At 46.4% G+C, this 18,641-nt stretch overlaps 2 protein-coding genes across 2 annotated transcripts; both read right to left on the bottom strand.

The window, feature by feature from the left end:
- Positions 1-1,768: 1,768 nt before the first annotated feature.
- On the bottom strand, positions 1,769-3,371 carry LOC123413575 (UPF0481 protein At3g47200-like). Its single transcript, XM_045106510.1, has one exon. It carries the CDS (start codon positions 3,345-3,347, stop codon positions 1,848-1,850), a length of 1,500 nt encoding a protein of 499 aa, XP_044962445.1. The 5' UTR covers positions 3,348-3,371; the 3' UTR covers positions 1,769-1,847.
- A 92-nt stretch (positions 3,372-3,463) lies between these two features.
- On the bottom strand, positions 3,464-8,300 carry LOC123413574 (glycine--tRNA ligase, mitochondrial 1-like). The gene is made up of 9 exons (XM_045106509.1): positions 7,677-8,300; positions 6,707-7,089; positions 6,504-6,621; positions 5,768-5,962; positions 5,382-5,606; positions 5,162-5,221; positions 4,811-4,891; positions 4,308-4,713; positions 3,464-4,077 (listed from the first exon to the last, which is right to left on the bottom strand). The coding sequence occupies exons 1-9, from the start codon at positions 8,193-8,195 to the stop codon at positions 3,842-3,844; spliced, it is 2,223 nt and encodes a 740-aa protein (XP_044962444.1). The 5' UTR covers positions 8,196-8,300; the 3' UTR covers positions 3,464-3,841.
- Between the last annotated feature and the right edge of the window lie 10,341 nt (positions 8,301-18,641).

The following is an 18,641-nucleotide window of genomic DNA, read 5'->3' as shown; positions in this document are numbered from 1 at the left end:
CGCTGACCACGGGCAGGGGCGGCGGAGGGCCTCCTAGCTGCACGTCGTGCACGCCGCGCCGACAATGCTCCTCGTGCATGACCGCGAACCAGAGCTCCTAGTGGAGAGAGTCGGACGCGTAGGCAAGGTTGAGTCGCTGCTCCAGCGTCAGCAGACGCCGACGGTGACTCACCTTCTCGGCGTGCAACCGCGCCGACGGCGACTCACCTTCTCAGCGTGCAACCGCGCTGACCGCGGCACGGTCGGCACCGGGATCCTCTCCGGATCGAGATGCAAGCGGTGCGGGAGGGTGACATCAGGGTACGGCAGCAGGACGCGGTGCTCCGAGTGCCACCACGCTTGGTGCACCGGGACGCTGACACGCTGGCGTGGCCGGCGGGAAGACGCCGACGGGGAGATCGCGCGGTGGTAGACGGGGGCCTTGCCCTTGTTTTGGAAGGAGCCGGCCATGGCACGCGGTGCTAGGGTTTGGTCGCCGACAAGGTGGCGAGATGGGGACGAGTGGGTTCTAGAAGGAGATGAGCCGGAACCCAACGCATGCTCGGATTAAAAAAGGTCGACCGCGGCCACTGACGCGTGGGCCCGTGGAGGGCGGCCGTCATAAATTATGTTGACCGCGGGTGGTTGGGGCGGACACCGAGAGGGCGCGCGCATACACTTCGCATGTGCACCGACGCATTTCAGTCCCAAATTTCGGCCGAAAATGGATCGGCGCGGACGCGAAGCGGACGTGTTTTGGCAATGCGTCGGCGCGTTGGGCCATCAGTTTTGTCCGCCCCCAAACGGATGACGGTGAACGAAATGGATCGTCCCATTGAAGTTGCTCTAACTACATTTTTACAATAAAAAAGTCTACATGTTTGATCAAAATAAAGATACTTTGATTTTAAATAAAATTTATATGCAAACTAAAAAACTGGAATGTAAAAAACAGCCAATGCCCATTTTCGGTGAGATTTTGGCAAGTTCTATGGTCGAAGGTCACGGGATCCCGTCTGCGCACGGCGGAATTTCCTTGTTGATTCTGATGAGTTCCATGACTAAAGGTCATGGAAACCCCGTGTATGCATAGAATTCTCTTGTCGCTTAGCATTGACCGGTTTACAACTCATCCTCAATTTTTCCTTCAAAACGGTAAGGTTGGCGGGGTGGATTCTCACGTGCATGTAAAAATTTACGGGTTTGGTCTCTTTTAAGGAAAACGCTTTCACCCGGTACATCGGTCGAACCGTTCGGACGGTCGCGCGCGGGCTGTGCGCGATCGCTGACTGGGCATGCAACATTTTTTCGTTTAAATTGTTGTAACCAGCGTCATTTTTGCTCCAAGCGTTATTTTTTTTGCTACATTTATCCTGTAAAAAAACTGCATATATGTTTGGTTGCAACTCCAGTTCGTCGGATTTTTCGTTACAATCGATGTTTTTTACTTTTGGTACAACCGTGTTAATTTTTGCTACAATCGGCATCATTTTTTCTTGCAACCGTTCACTAAAAAAGTTGCATGCAAGTCACGTAAATATTTGTTACAACCAGCGTTTGACTTTTGCTACCACGCACCATCAGCTTCGTTTTTTGTTATGATCACGTAAATATTTTTTTTTCTATAAATTTTATTTTTTGTTGCAACCGTTGAAAAAATTACTACATCGCATCGAATTTTTGTTGCATCGAGGAAAAAAATATTGCATGGAGATCCAACGGTGCGGACGCGCACGGTTGATGGATCGTGCGGTCCGTTATTTTATACGGGCTTGACCACTTATAAGGAGTGCTAGAGTTAACTTCAATGGTGGCATCACTCGATATTTCCCCGGTGCATGCATGAATCCAGGATGATGGATCGATGATTAATGGTGGTAATACGGCAATACGGTGTACACGGTCTGCACGACGGTGAGAACGAGCAGGAGCACGGCGGCAGCGGCGGACATGCTCGTCCACGGGTTGCTGAAGTAGTCGTGAGCGAGCACGGCTCGGTGACGGTTCCAGCTGCGGCCGCAGTACTCCTTCACCTCGCGGAACATGTCGGCGTAGCAGTTGTTGGTAACACCCGGCGTGCCGGCGGCGGCACCGCCGCAGAGCTCACCAAGGTGCGCGTAGAACGCCGCCGTCTCCTCGTCCCCCTTGACGAACACCCCGGCCCGCTGCAGGATCTTCACGTCGCGCCGCCCGTGCGCCGCCACCGACGCCATGAGCACCACGTAGCTCATGAGCCGCTGCAGCTCCCACCGGCCCCGGCTCTGCTCGTATGCTAGGAGGTTGGCGAACATGGCGCGGTTTGTGTAGCTTTCCACGGCTGGGATCTCGAGCACGCCGTCGCGGGCGCGGAAGGTCACGTCGACAAGGCTCCGGGGCGACTTCTTGGCCCGGAACGTGATGCCGGCGTCCTCCAGCTCCGACGCCGAGGGGAGCAGCCACGGCAGGCGTTCGTCCATGGGCTTGGCCAGCCACTCGTTGAACGCCTCGTCCTCGGCCATCTTGCTGTCGCCGCCACCGGCGGGAGGGACGGCGGCGCCCTCGTCTTGTGGTGGGAGGAACCAGTGGTAGTAGAGGTGCAGCAGGTGGAGGATCTCGCCGTCGGGGAGCGTGGCCGTGGAGGCATCCTGCGGGGTCTCGACGGTGAGGTACTTGGCGAGGAGGCTGGTGACAAAGTGGTCGCGTCCTCGTCCGCCGGTGGCGATGGCGTAGAAGCGCTCGAGGACGAAGAAGGGGAGCTGGTTCTCCAGGAGGAAGAGGTCGCTGTAGACGTTCTGCATGGCCCAGGCGGCGTCGATGAGCGCGTCGGCGGCGCCGTCCTCGCCCTTGAGGAAGAACTCGACGATGAAGCAGCCGTCGAGGAGGAGCATCTCGGCGAAGTCCCGCTGAGGGAGGTGGTCCTCGGTGGGCTCAGCGTAGCGTCGGCGCGCCGCGGGCTCGAGGTCCCGCGCGGCGCGGGCGTAGGACGCGAGCGGCGCGTCGCCCCGTGCGAGGAGATCGCGGAGGTAGCGCCACTTGTGCTCCTCCATGGCGCGGAGGCGGGCGGCGCCCCGGTGGAAGGGGCCGACGGAGACCATCTGCGGCTCGTAGAGGTGGCGGTTGCGGTCGCGCATGGGCCCCGCCACCCGGAAGATGGTGAAGGGCTCGCTCTCGTGCGGCTTCCCCGGAAGCGCGTCCAGGCGCCGCTGCATGCGGGATGCCATCTCTTCGTCCGCCTCCTCGCCGACGGCCGTGCTGCTCTCCTCCAACCTGCTCTGCATGGACGTGGACATCTCCTCCGCCTCTGCGTGTTTGTTTCCCTTCCCGGGCATAACGGTGACCTCGTCGTCGTGATCCGCCGTGGCGAGCAGTGGCTGGGCTGCGGGGTCCATCTTCACCTATAGCAGCTGGGGAGGCAATGGCGATGTCCGTGCAACAGGCCGTGTTAAACAGGCGTCAAAGATACTGGAGGAGAATGCGTGGGAGACCCGGAGCCACCCAACAAGACTTCCAACAACACATGGGTGGCTTGAAAAATCTTTGACTCTCCACAAAAGATGCCACAAGTAGGTGAAAGATTGAAAATTCAATAGCTTCATTACAACTTACTCCTTAAGGAATACTCAAAATGATGTCAATTCCACTCCGTCCCAAAATAAGTGTCTTAAGCTTAGTACAAATTTATAATAAAGCTAATACAAAGTTGAGACAGTTATTTTGAGACAGAGGGAGTATATGGTAAAACATTCTCAAAATGTATAGGCGTCTGCAGCAAGTATTCATACAGAGCTCGCATCAACAGCAGTACGGTTTCAACCGGGCAACTGGAAGATGAATGACGTTTTGATGGTCTGGACGGGGTCGGTGCAAACTGTAGCCAGACAACTCACTCCTGGTCAGCTTGGGGACCGATATGGCTGGGATACTTGAATGAGATATCGGTCCACGTGCTTTGTCCTTCTGTCAGCTCCTTCACCACCGATGCCACCTCGTCGATGCCCACCCTCACCTGCTGCTTGCTGTCCCTCTCTCGGATCGTCACCTCCGTTGCAGAATCGACCGTTACTGCAAAAGGAACACCGATCTCGTCCGTCCTTGCATACCTCCTCCCGATAGAAATGCCTTCACAAGCAAATAATAATATGAGCATGTGCAGTTAGTAATCCTTGGTGTTATGTCCAATGATGATTTGGACAGCTATTCAACCACATCATCTTCCATCATGAAATTGCATGATATACTTCGTGGTATGACAACCAATGCTTTTTAAGTTTCTTTATTTAAGAGAAGAGAAGCTAATAAAGGTAATGGTCGAGAAACTATTTTCCTGCTCGATATGGTATATCACGTACCAGTCGTGTCAATAATGTGTGAGATGCCTGCGGCTGTTAATTCTTTAGCAAGCACTTTGGCGGCATCATCAAACTCTTGATTCTTTACCAGCGGGAACACAGTGCACTTGATAGGAGCCACGATAGGAGGGAACCGGAAGACATTCAGCTGTTCCTCTTCTGATTTGCTAGGTCTTGTGTAGAAGGAATGTTCAAACAGACAATAGATTATCCTCCCTATGCCAAATGAGGGTTCAACAACTGAAGGGGTGAAGACTCGCTGGTGCTCCACCTTCTTCTCCATACTGATCGATACCATTTTCTTTGTAATCACCACGTCCTTTCCAAGTGTGCAAACTTGGAAGTTCATCTCCCCCTTAGATTCCAATGCAGCCTTCATGTCCATTGCTTCCTTTTCACTCATAGCCTGATTGTCCAAGAATAAAGTCAACAACAAAAGTTTCTACTTTGATAGACAGGATAAAACGCCTAAGAAACTGCAGACAGAGCACAAGATGTGTTACCTCCAATGCTTCAACCACCATCTTCTGATTGCCCTTGAAAGCAAGCCCTAGGTCTTTCTTTGAGGGCACGATAACAAGTTTCTGTAGCAGCAAGGAAATTCAGATATATTAATGCTAGACCTAATTGATTATGCGTTAAAGGGCAAAGACTATAATAATGTCATCAAAGAATGCTTCTTGATGAACTTGTAAGATACTTAAGGAGCAAAAATAAAACATAACAAGTAGCACACATTATTTAATGGTACTCCCTCTGTACCATAATATTTGTCGCTGGGGGATGCTGTACAGAGGGTGTACATTATTAGTGACTCCAAAAATACTGAAGAATCAAGACGGTAGATAACTCACCTCAACTTCTCTAGGCTTTGAAAACTTTTCATGAGCAACAAGTGGAACACCACTTTTCTCCTATGATACACCAATCAGGAAAGCATGATCAACATTAGTTGCACACTCAAGAAAAGTGGAGCTAAATATATTAAAGGAGCTACTTCAATTTCAATTCCAACATGTCCAAAGGACTAAAATCAGTAACTGCAAATTATTCATGGATGTGATATAGGCTTACAGAATGAGCTTTTAAATCATATGCAGATCTATCTGCAATGCCCACACACTCTATCCATCCATAAGAACACTCAATCTCCGCATCCCAGCAGTCAGCGGCATAATGAGCCATCTCATTAGGTAGATGCTGTCTGAAGCGCAATTTGCTCTTATCAATTCCCAAACGTGTCAGGAAAAGATAGACCCTTCCAATAAAGTAACCAAGTGTCTCATTATTAACAGTTCCCTGTAAGGAAGAAACATATAGTAAGTTCATGAAATGGAAGCAAACCACCTCTAATCCGAAATGGAAGAAGATGACAAATGACTAACTCAACCGCCTCTAATGAAGAAGAAGAAAAAAACAACTGACTCAGCCAAAAGATAAAATAGACGTCAAGCTCAAACCTTCGAAACTGCTTCCGCAAGCTTCGTTAACTTGGCCGACTCCCCTGAGAGCTGCAGCTCTCTCGGAAACATCAAAAACTCCAAATCAGCAACATCAACAAACTTGGGATGTGACTTATCCTCAGGATCTACAAAGTGCTCAATCTCGGCCAATGTGAATTCACGCACTCGTAGAAGACCTTGACGCGGAGAGATCTGATTGTCAAATAAGTAGGAAGTAGTGAGTAGATGAAAAGGATATATATCTAACTACTGCAAGCGAATTTACCACTCTTCGAATATTTATTAACATTATAGTGTGTGACAAATGTATGTTTAGCCATGTATCAACATTCATTCAAAAATCACGTTACGCAAAACATTTTTAACAAAAACGGAAGCAGGGTAGTTTAAACAACAGCATCATACATTCTCTATATAAAGAAGTCTAGGTTTAGCAATATTGTTGCAACATGAAGAACACCCATCATTCATATAAAATCATGTTGCATAAATATTTTCAATAAAAACAGAGGTAGTCTAAGTCAACAGAATCATGAATTCCATGAAAAAAAGAAGTCTAGATTGAACATTTGATTAAAATTCAGGAAGCAAACACTATGTGCTGAATAATCACATGAAGAATAAACAGTTAAGTGAGTATAATACTGTTGCTAACATGCAAAGAATAAACAAGTGAAATGGCAGTTACTGACAATCCAATGAAAGCTAAAGCATGGTGTGACACAACACAGACCTCATTACGGAATGCTTGACCAATTTGAGCTGCTGCAAAGGGAAGCTTTTGGCCATTGTAGTAGTACAAGTCCTTGAAGTTGACAAAAATACCCTGTGCAGTCTCTGGCCTCATATAGCTGTTTGTTCACACAAAAAATGAGCATGCATGGTCAATCAACACCAAAAAAACATGATTAATGTGGTGACTGGCAATCTTCTTACCCCACGCTAAGACCTGTTGGGCCAATTGATGTCTGGAACATAAGATTGAATGGATAGGGAGCAGAGAGTGGGTTCTTTGTATCAGGGGCAACAATGCCATATTCCTTGATCTTTGCACCGAGTTCCTCTGGTGAGAGGTCATCTAACACAGCAAGGACGCGCTTAAACTCGGCAGCCGTCTCAGGGGACAAGGTGAGATCCTTCTCAAGCTTGTCCTTGCAGAAATCTTTCAACAGGTGATCAGCACGATAGCATGTGCCTGTCTTTTCATCCTTAACCATGAGGTCAGTGAACTTCTCGACATGCCCTGATGCCTTCAAGACAACCTCAGGTGTCACACAGGGGCAGTCGACCTCCAACATATTCTCCTCCAAAACAAAATGCTGGAAGGGGAATGGAGATATTAGCATCTTCCAGAAAAATTTGCACAAGATGGTGTCATAAAATACAGCACCATAAAATATATTACTATCTAAACCCAACGAACATCAAGCACAGAAAATAAATCAGAAAAAACAGAACAGTACCAATACAAACTAGCAAATCGAACCTCATCTCCACCAATATCAGGCATAGAAATGAACTGACAAAATCCATATTCGCCAACTAGTACAATGAATTGACATCGGGAATCTTCGTCATAAATAAATTGCCATATTGTAATTCGAGTACTACAGCGACAGAAAATGCAAGTGATAGGTAAGACTAAGAAGAGCTTGTTTAATTGCCTTTAGAGGTGTGCGCTTGTAAGTTTCAATATCTAGATTCTTTACTGAAACATGGGTAACTGTCTTCTTTGTTCAATATCTAGATTCCATATGCAAATTCCACATAAACCACAGTGCAAGTGGTAAATCATCCCTACGCGAGTATCCCTACATCAAATCGCAGCACCTGCGCAACATTGACTAGGATACAAGCATGGAAAATAAACCACAACATTCTGAGATGGGCTGGCGGCCTCGCTCACCTGCCTCCAGAAGGCCAGGACGTTGGACTTGACCGCACACCCCGGCGGCCCGTAGTCGTACAGGCCGGCGACACCGCGGTAGATCTTGAACGACGGTATGTAGAAGAGCTTCCGCTCAAGGGTGTTCACCACTGCCTGCCGCATCTCCTCCCGCGCGGCGCCGCCGCCGGACCCCACGGAGGCCTGCAGCCTGCGCGCAGCAGCGCCAGCCTCGATCTTGAGCGCCTTCAGCGCCTCGACCGCCGCGTCGACCCCCGCCTTGGCGCCGGAGGCCTTGAGGGACCGCACGGCCTCGGCCTGCGCGTCCACTGCCGCCTGCCTCTCCGCCAGCGCCCGGCGGAGCGCTTCCTCCGAGGGTGCTGCCCCGGCCATGGAGGAGGAGAAGGAGAGGGTCGCGGTGAGGGAGTGGCGGCGCGCGGCGGCGGCGGCGAGGGGCTGTGGGGCTAGGGTTCTGCTGGGTTTAGGGGCTCGGGAGAGGGAGGAGGCGATAAGCTGGGGGCGGAATCGCATAAACACCATCGACAGGGTGCGATGCGAGGTCACGGCGGTTGTGCGTTTCCACCCTTGTGTTACCAACTTATTGCCATTCGGTGGAAGAACCTGGGCCTGGCTGGTTAGGTGCCTCCTGTGTGATGCTACTCCGTACTGGAGGGATGTTTACGCAAGAGTGGCAGTGCGTTAGGATGTGACCTGGCCGTTGGGGCAATAGTATCGGACGGTAAAGATTCGCAGCACACTAGCACAGGGATAATACACAAAGGCCTACCGGATTGAAAAGCGCAAGACAATGAAAAGTAGGCCCTCTTTGGAACCATCCAGATTATACAATCCAGTTTTTATAATCTATTATGTCTTCAAACAGGATAGATTATGGTATAGATTATAAAAACTAGATGGATAGATTATTAAAAACTCATAATCTACTCTACACCAGCTAAAATCAGATTATGGATTGCTAATGACACATTACCCTTGTAAAGTTGAAGATAATTACATTCTTACCACCGCCACCCTCCTCTTTTTAAAAAAACAGAGGGCAGACAAATCATTATGCAATGTAAGACCTGGATTACAATTTATAAAATCTGACCTCCAAACATGTCCACCTAGATTATTTTTATAAACCAGATTATATAATCTATCTTCATAATTCAGATTATTATAATCTATTATGGTTTCAAACAGGATCTAAAGAGGCTATTGCTTTCGTCGGAAAACCCGCCACAGCATTTTTATAAAAAAGCCCTTGTAATTTTTATTATTCAACCCGCGCTTTATCATTTATCTGCAGCGCAAAAAAAAAACAATTCGCTGCAAAAATTATACCCGTACGCATCGCCTCCTCCCGTCGACCCTGGGCCACCCTGGCATGTGCCGAGGCCGCCGCCACACCACTCGCCGCCGCGGCCGACCTCAACCGCCACCGCTGTCGATCTCAACCCACCCGCATCCGCGGTCGTACCTCTCCCCGCTCACTGCCCCCGTTGCGACGCTCGAGCGCATCGCGTCGACCCTGGTCCACCCTGGCGTGCGCCCAGGCCGCTGCCACATCACTCGCTGCCGCGGCCGACCTCAACCACCACTGTTGTCAATCTCAACTCACCCGCCTCTGCGCCGTACCTCTGCCCGCTTGTTGCCCCCGTTTCGGCGCTCGAGCACATCTTCTGGATCAAATCAACGCGACAACTACAAATGACTGGGGATGATGCGTCTGCTCGATGCAGAACGGCGGCGGCGCGGCGGAGCGAAATAGGCGAAGCGAAGTACTTGCAGGTGGAGGCGGGCCTTCATGGCTTACACGGGGAACTCCGAGGTTATGGCGCGGCAACAGCGACTCTTTATGGCCAGATAGAGGCGCCTAACCCTTGCTCCCCTCATCGTATCCCCTCCTCCGACGGGAACTCATCATGTGGTGAGATCCCCTCCCCATGCCTCCAACCGTGTGTCAAGCACCGACAATAAATTTTGTTTTGTGGGGGGTTTGTTTGCTCATGAATGAATGTATTGAATGTAAGATTGTATTGTTGTAGAGACAGAGAATGGAACACCACCTTCAGTTTGTCATCTGATCCCACATTCTCTACCCCATGGGTGAAATAAGATAACAGTCCATTGATCAATTCACGTAGCCTCTTTATTTTGCTTTGCTTGTCCCGCTCAATTTCTCATCATGGTGGAATTAACAATGGATTGATTGATTTCTCAACAAAATAGGATAGGACAGACTACATTAGTTAGTTAGCTTATTATTTTAATAAATCAAAATGATTATAAAAAGATTAAAAGCGTGTGGTATTTTTTTCTCCCGTTGCAACGCACGGGCCCTTTTGCTATAATAATAAAGAGGCTATTGCTTTCGTCGGAAAACCCACCGCGGTATTTTTATAAAAAATAAAAAAAATTATACATAATAATAAAGAGGTTATTGCTTCCATCGAAAAAACCCACGCTCCATCATTTATCTGCAACGCAAAAGGAAAAAACGATTCGCTGCAAAAATTATACCCGTACGCATCGCTTCCTCCCGTCGACCCTGAGCCACCCTGGCCTGTGCCCAAGCCGCCGCCACACCACTCGCCGCTGCGGCCGACCTTAACCGCCACCGCTGCCGATCTCAACCCACCCGCCTCCACGGTCGTACCTCTCCCCGCTCACTGCCCCCGTTGTGACGCTCGAGCGCATCGCGTCGATCCTGGTCCACCCTGGCCTGTGCCCAGGCCGCTGCCACACCACTCGCCGCCACGGCCGACCTCAACCACCACTATTGTCGATCTCAACCCACCCGCCTCCGCGGCCGTACCTCTGTCCGCTTGCTGCCCCCTTTTCGGCGCTGGAGCACAGCTTATGGATCAAATCAACGCGACAGCTACAGCGACTGGGGATGATGCGTCTACTCGATGCAGAACGGCGGCGGCGCGGCGGAGCGAAGTACTTGCAGGTGGAGGCGGGCCTCCATGGCTCATACGGGGAACTCCGAGGTTATGGCGCGGCAACGGCGACTCCTTATGGCCAGATAGAGGCGCCTAACCCTTGCTCCCCTCATCGTATCCCCTCCTCCGGCAGGAACTCATCATCTGGTGAGATACCCTCCCCATGCCTTCAATCATGTGCCAAGCACCGGCAAGAAATTTTGTTTTGTGGGGATTTGTTTGCTGATGAATGAATGTATTGAATGTAAGATTGTATTGTTGTAGAGACAGAGAATGGAACACCACCTTCAGTTTGTCATCTGATCCCACATTCTCTACCCCATGAGTGAAATAAGATAACAGTCCATTGATCAATTCACGTAGCTTCTTTGTTTTGCTTTGCTTGTCCCGCTCAATTTCTCATCATGGTGGAATTAACAATGGACGGGTTGATTTCTCAACAAAATAGGATAGGACTCACTACATTAGTTAGTTAGCTTATTATTTTAATAAATCAAAATGATTATAAAAAGATTAAAAGCGTGTGGTATTTTTTTTCTCCCGTTGCAACGCACGGGCCCTTTTGCTAGTTAATTACAATGCGTGAAAATCAAGTACTACCCACTACAGTATGCAAATTAATAGATCCAATAACAGGAGAATGGGATGAGATGCTCGTGTAGGAAATTTTCTGAAATATTGATGCAGAACGCATCTTGCAAATACGTTTATTCCATGAGCATACAGAGGATTATATTGCATGGCATTTAACGAAGAGTGAAACATTCACAGTACGTTCAGCATATTATAAACAATGGGAAACAAATTATCATCAAAATAAATATGGGGTGGACGAAATTTTCCTCAGCACCTCATTAGGTGTGGAAGAAATTGTGGAATTTAAAGGTGCCAGCAAAAATCAAGATTTTCTTATGGAGATGCTTACATAATTCCGTCTCATGCTTTAGTGTACTAGCAAATTGTCATGTCGGGAATATATCACAATGCCCAATTTGTCAACATGAAGCGGCAGACATGGCACATCTTTTGTTCATGTGTGAAAGATCAAAGAAAGTTTAAGACTCCCTTGGGATTTTAGCGGATGTCTCTTTTGCCACTATGACTCATAGGTCTGGAGCAGCTATGTTTGAGTTTATATTGTGTGATGATTCGTACCAATGGACATACAATGGATCGGTCGAATTACCAGAACTAGTCGTAATTGTTTGTTGGTATCTTTGGTGACAAAGAAGGCACCTAGTCAGAGGCGGCGATGTACAAACGACAGAAAGAATAGGTCATGTGCTCGTGCAGCTGGGACAAGCAAGGTCCTTCCAAAAATAAATAAGTGGCCGATTTTCAATGCAGGACAACAAGTGTTGAATGTGAATGCATCTTTTTCAAAGGATGAATATATTGGTGCATGTGGAGCAATTATCCGTGATCACAAGGGTACTTTTATAAGAGCTTGAACGACACGATTGGAAAATGTAGATGACGTCGTCACAGCCAAGGCAGCGGCGCTGCTCGAAGGACTCAATTAGATCATAATACTGGATACTTTAATTTGGTGGTGAGAATGGACAATATTATGGTGGTGGATGCTCTTAATCAAAATGAAGGACAATCCATGGTGGCAGCGCTGGTGCTAGAAGATTGTTGTAGTATCTTAGTAGACTTCTAAAAGGTTACTATTGAACATTTTATTAGCTAGACAAATAATGTAGTTCATGAGTTAGCTAGATGGGGATGGACGAATAACCCTTCTGTTTGGAATGACACTCCTCAAAACTTTATCATGAAATTGTTAGCGAATGATGTAACTATTATTTGATGAATAAAGTATGCCTTCACGTATAAAAAACGGATCTGACCCTGGTGGGGGGATTCGGATCTGACCCTTTTGCTACCGCCCGACCCTTTGGCGGTAGGGTATGACAACCTACCGCCAAGGTCTGTGGCGGTAGGAAAATGGCCTACCACCAGAGGGGCTGGCGGTAGGAAAAGTAACCCTACCGTCAAGGTGTCGACGGTAGGCATGCGCTATCTGCAACTTAGGATTCTTTTTACGGTAGGCGTGCAACCCTACCGCCAGGGCCTCAACGGTAGGTTGTTATACCCTACCGCCAAGGGGGCCGGCGGTAGCAAAAGGGTTAGATCCAGAAAAAATTCCCCACCGGGGTCAGATCCGGCTTAACATTCAGAAAAAGGTCAAAACAGTGAATTTGGCCTGAAAAGTACCCCGCAAATATGGGGACGGCTAGAAAAATCAGTCGGTTAGCGAACCGTCAGATCCGTCCCTCGTTCTCGTTGGATGGGTCAACGCAGTGCCCCTTCGATTTTCTCTCGACACCCCAATCTAGCCCTCTTTTCTTCGTCTCATCTGGCCACTCGCAGCAGCAAATGCAACGCGCGTCATGGGAAGTACCACCGTCTAGCTCGGAGCTCCCATTTGGCCATGCAGCAGAAACCTTGGGCATTGTAGTGCAGCTCCGCTGTTGGCGAGATCCATGGTCGCAGGCTTGCAACTTATCATGTGTTACATTGCAGCTCCGTCACCGACAAGATGCTTGGTCGCAGCACCTACAGTACTAGAGGCAAGTTGTGTTTCCCTTGCGTTGGTGATGAGCTGTGTTGCAGCACCGACGCTTATGGCCTCCCTTGCGCATTGCGCTGGGTTGCAATACCGGCGCGAGTTGTTGGCGACGAGCTGCGTTATAGCACCCGGTGGAGTGTTGTGGCCGCCTCCGGCAAATGCGCCCATGTGTTGCATTGCAGCACCTTCCAGGTGTGGCCCCAACTCCGGCCTCCCTCTTCCTACTGTGTTGCACCACGGACGCGAGCGATGGCTGAGGCAGTCCGGGAATAAGGGGTCCTCATGTAGTCAGCTTACTATGAAGAGGTCGGCTTGATGGTCCTTGTCTATGGTAGGTCGGGTTGTGCGGTCGTCTCGTACTCACGGAGGAAAACACCGAAGACCGGCGTGGCAACCAAGTAAAGTAGACTAGGTCAGTTGTATGTAACCCTAGCCCCCGGTGACTATATAAACCGGGGGACCTCATCCATGTAGAGAGGTTAATTCACCTAGGGTTTAGTATACACGATCTCAAGGTAGACTCTGTAATAATCATCCACGTTAATATAATCAAGCAGGTTGTAGGGTTTTACCTCCTCAAGAGAGCCCGAACCTGGGTAAACACCGTCACCCCCTCTTTCCTGCAACCCATCGACCTTAGGTCCATGGTTCGGGGCCCCCTATCCGAGATCTGCGGGTTTTGACGCCGACATCGATGCTTTCATTGAGAGTTCCATTCATTGGATCGCCCGAAGGATCGATGGCACGCCTAGTCATCAGCGAGGAGATCATCAACACGGATGTCTTCTGATGTCTACTACACAACCTTCTTCTTGTAGACGTTGTTGGGCCTCCAAGTGCAGAGGTTTGTAGGACAGTAGCAATTTTCCCTCAAGTGGGTGACCTAAGGTTTATCAATCCGCGAGAGGCGTAGGATGAAGATGGTCTCCCTCAAGCAACCCTGCAACCAAATAACAAAGAGTGTCTTGTGTCCCCAACACACCCAATACAATGGTAAATTGTATAGGTGCACTAGTTCGGCGAAGGGATGGTGATATAAGTGCAATATGGATGGTAGATATAGGTTTTTGTAATCTGAAATTACAAAAACAGCAAGGTAACTAATAGTAAAAGCGAGCACAAACGGTATTGCAATGCGTGGAAACAAGGCCTAGGGTTCATACTTTCACTAGTATAAGTCCGCTCAACAATGATAACATAATTGGATCATATAACTAGCCCTCAACATGCAACAAAGAGTCACTCCAAAGTCACTAATAGCGGAGAACAAACGAAGAGATTATTGTTGGATACGAAACCACCACAAAGTTATTCTTTCTGATCGATCTATTCAAGAGTCTGTAGTAAAATAACACGAAGCTATTCTTTCCGTTCAATCTATCCTAGAGTTCGTACTAGAATAACACCTTAAGACACACATCAACGAAGACCCTAATGTCACCTAGATACTCCATTGTCACCTCAAGTGTCCGTGGGCATGATTATACGATATGCATCACACAATCTCAGAATCATCTATTCAACAAACACACAGAACTTCAAAGAGTGCCCCAAAGTTTCTATCGGAGAGTCAAAACGTGTGCCAACCCATATGCATAGGTTCACGATGTCACGAAACCCGCAAGTTGATCACCAAAACATACATCAAGTACTCACATGAATATCCCATTGTCACCACAAATAGACACGTGTAAGACATACATCAAGTGTTCTTAAAGACTCAATCCGATAAGATAACTCCAAAGGGAAAACTCAATTCATTACAAGAAGGGAAAGGGGGAAGAACATCATAAGATCCAACTATAGTAGCAAAGCCAGCGGTACATCGAGATCATGACATCTCAAGAACATGAGAGAGAGAGAGAGAGAGAGATCAAACAAATAGCTACTGGTACATACGCTCAACCATCACGCAATCCCGACCGCCACACAAAGGATGACAATCAATAAATCAATTATGCTCCGACTTCCTAACATAGCGGTTCACCATACGTGCATGCTACGGGAATCACTAACTTCAACACAAGTATTTCTAGATTCACAACACCCTACTAACATAACTCTAATATTACCATATCCATATCTCAAAACTAATTGTGAGGAATCAAACTTCTCTTACTAATCAATGCACTTGAATATGGAGGTTTTTATTATATCCTCTTTGGATGCCTATCATATTTAGGACTAATTTCATAGCACACGCCAATTACCAAGTTACTTAGAGAGAGCACTCTCAAAAAGATATAAGTGAAGATCGAGAGTTTTTATTTCTACAAAATATGACACCGCCGTGCTCTACAAAGATTTAAGTGAAGCACTAGAGCAAAAGACAAACTACTCCAAAAGATATAAATGAAGGTCAATGAGTAGGTGAACAATTATTTGGCTATATGGAGACTCTCCCATCTAAGAATTTCAGATTCTAAGTACCTTATTCAAACAAAATAAAATGACACTCCAAGCAAAACACATATCATGTGGTCAATAAAAATATAGCCCCGAGTAAAGTTACCGATGGATTGAAGACGAAAGAGGGGATGCCTTCCCGGGGCATCCCCAAGCTTAGGCTCTTTGGTGTCCTTGAATATGGCTTTTGGGGTGCATTGGGCATCCCCAAGCTTAGGCTCTTTCCATTCGTTGTTCCATAGTCCATCGAAACTCTACCCAAAACTTGAAAACTTCACAACACAAAACTTAACGGAACTTCGTGAGATGGGTTAGTATGATAACGAGCAAATCAATCACTTGGGTACTGTCAAAACAAGACTCATGACTATTTTCACACAATTCCTATTGTATCTTAATATTTCCACAATATATATTACTCAATATAATCTATGGAAACACCAAAACAAGCAAACTATGCATTGAAAACAGAATCTGTCAAAAACACAACAGTCTGTAATGATCTGAATGCTAACCATACTTCCGCACTTCCAAAAATTCTGAAACAATTATGAAAATTAGGGCAATTTGCATATAAATCAGCTGCAAAAATAATCATCTCAATATCTCTCTATGGATAGGAATGAAAAATAATTTCGTGAGCGCAAAGTTTCTGTCTTTTTCAGCATGATCAAACAACCATCACCCAAACTAATCATAAAGGCTTTACTTGACACTTTATTGAAACTAAGGCAATAAAACATGATTAATACAGTAGCTTAATCATGTGAACACACAAAAACAGTAAGGATACATATTAGGTTGTCTCCCAACAAGCACTTTTCTTTAATGGCTTTCAAGCAAGGCATGATGATTTCAATGATGCTCACAAAGAAGATAAGAATTGAAACATAACGGGAGCATCATGAAGCATATGACTAACACATTTAAGTCTAACCCACTTCATATGCATAGGGATTTTGTGAACAAACAACTTATTGGAGCAAGAATCATCTAGCATAGGATGGCAAAACAAGCATAGCTTCAAAAATTTCAACATATGGAGAGGAAGCTTGATATTATTGCAATATGTAGAAGCATATGATCCTCTCTCATAATAATTTTCAGTAGCATCATGAATGAATTCAAAAATATAACCAACACCTAAATCATTCTTTTCATGATCTACAAGCATAGAAATTTTACTACTCTCCACATAAGGAAATTTATTCTCATGATTAATAGTGGGAGTATCGTAAAAGACTTGAGCACTACAAATTGTTTCCACATTAAAAGAGTGATGTTCAGTGAAAGGATACTCAAGATTGTGACAAGTTCTATTATCATTCTTCTTTATAGCATAAGTATCATCACAATAATCATCATAGATAGGGGGCATGCTTTCATCATAATAATTTTGATCATTCAAAATGGGGGAACTAAAAAGATCATCTTCATCAAACATAGCATTCCCAAGCTTGTGGCTTTGCATATCATTAGCATCATGGGTATTGAAAGAATTCATACTAACAACATTGCAATCATGCTCATCATTCACATATTTTATGCCAAGCATTCTATGTAATTCTTCTTTTAGCACCTGAGCACAATTTTCCTTCCCATCATTTTCACGAAAGACATTAAAAAGATGAAGCATATGAGGCAGCCTTAATTCCATTTTTTTGTAGTTTCCTTTTATAGACTAAACTAGTGATAAAACAAGAAACTAAAAGATTCAATTGCAAGATCAAAAGATATACCTTCAAGCACTAACCTCCCCGGCAACGGCGCCAGAAAAGAGCTTGATGTCTACTACGCAACCTTCTTCTTGTAGACGTTGTTGGGCCTCCAAGTGCAGAGGTTTGTAGGAGAGTAGCAATTTTCCCTCAAGTGGGTGACCTAAGGTTTATCAATCCGCGGGAGGCGTAGGATAAAGATGGTATCTCTCAAGCAACCCTGCAACCAAATAACAAAGAGTCTCTTGTGTCCCCAACACACCCAATACAATGGTAAATTGTATAGGTGCACTAGTTCGGCGAAGAGATGGTGATACAAGTGCAATATGGATGGTAGATATAGGTTTTTGTAATCTAAAATTACAAAAACAGCAAGGTAACTAATAGTAAAAGCGAGCACAAACGGTATTGCAATGTGTGGAAACAAGACCTCGGGTTCATACTTTCACTAGTATAAGTTCTCTCAACAATGATAACATAATTGGATCATATAACTAGCCCTCAACATGCAACAAAGAGTCACTCCAAATCCACTAATAGCGGAGAACAAACGAAGAGATTATTGTCGGGTACGAAACCACCACAAAGTTATTCTTTCTGATCGATCTATTCAAGAGTCCGTAGTAAAATAACACGAAGCTATTCTTTCCGTTCAATCTATCCTAGAGTTCGTACTAGAATAAGACCTTAAGACACACATCAACCAAGACCCTAATGTCACCTAGATACTCCATTGTCACCTCAAGTATCCGTGGGCATGATTATACGATATGCATCACACAATCTCAGAATCATCTATTCAACCAACACATAGAACTTCAAAGAGTGCCCCAAAGTTTCTATCGGAGAGTCAAAACGTGTGCCAACCCATATGCATAGGTTCACGATGTCACGAAACCCGCAAGTTGATCACCAAAACATACATCAAGTACTCACATGAATATCCCATTGTCACCATAGATAGACACGTGCAAGACATACATCAAGTGTTCTTAAAGACTCAATCCGATAAGATAACTCCAAAGGGAAAACTCAATTCATTACAAGAAGGGAGAGGGGGAAGAACATCATAAGATCCAACTATAGTAGCAAAGCGAGCGGTACATCAAGATCATGACATCTCAAGAACATGAGAGAGAGAGATCAAACAAATAGCTACTGGTACATACCCTCAACCATCACGCGATCCCGACCGCCACACAAAGGATGACAATCAATAAATCAATTATGCTCCGACTTCCTAACATAGCGGTTCACCATACGTACATGCTATGGGAATCGCTAACTTCAACACAAGTATTTCTAGATTCACAACACCCTACTAACATAACTCTAATAT

The sequence above is a fragment of the Hordeum vulgare genome, chromosome 7H (assembly GCF_904849725.1).
Source record: "Hordeum vulgare subsp. vulgare chromosome 7H, MorexV3_pseudomolecules_assembly, whole genome shotgun sequence".
Taxonomy (NCBI): Eukaryota; Viridiplantae; Streptophyta; class Magnoliopsida; order Poales; family Poaceae; genus Hordeum; species Hordeum vulgare.
Note: the sequence above shows the minus strand (reverse complement) of the source record. Positions and strands in the feature narration are given on the sequence as shown.

What these genes read in the sequence shown, in the direction of transcription:
- LOC123413575 (XM_045106510.1), bottom strand. Translation starts at nt 3,347, where the DNA reads ATGGACCCCGCAGCCCAGCCACTGCTCGCCACGGCGGATCACGACGAC.
- LOC123413574 (XM_045106509.1), bottom strand. Translation starts at nt 8,195, where the DNA reads ATGGTGTTTATGCGATTCCGCCCCCAGCTTATCGCCTCCTCCCTCTCC. An exon ending in GTCAAGCATTCCGTAATGAG is followed by an intron (nt 5,963 to 6,503) that starts GTCTGTGTTGTG and finishes TTTGACAATCAG; the next exon opens with ATCTCTCCGCGTCAAGGTCT. An exon ending in ACACATTATTGACACGACTG is followed by an intron (nt 4,078 to 4,307) that starts GTACGTGATATA and finishes TTGCTTGTGAAG; the next exon opens with GCATTTCTATCGGGAGGAGG.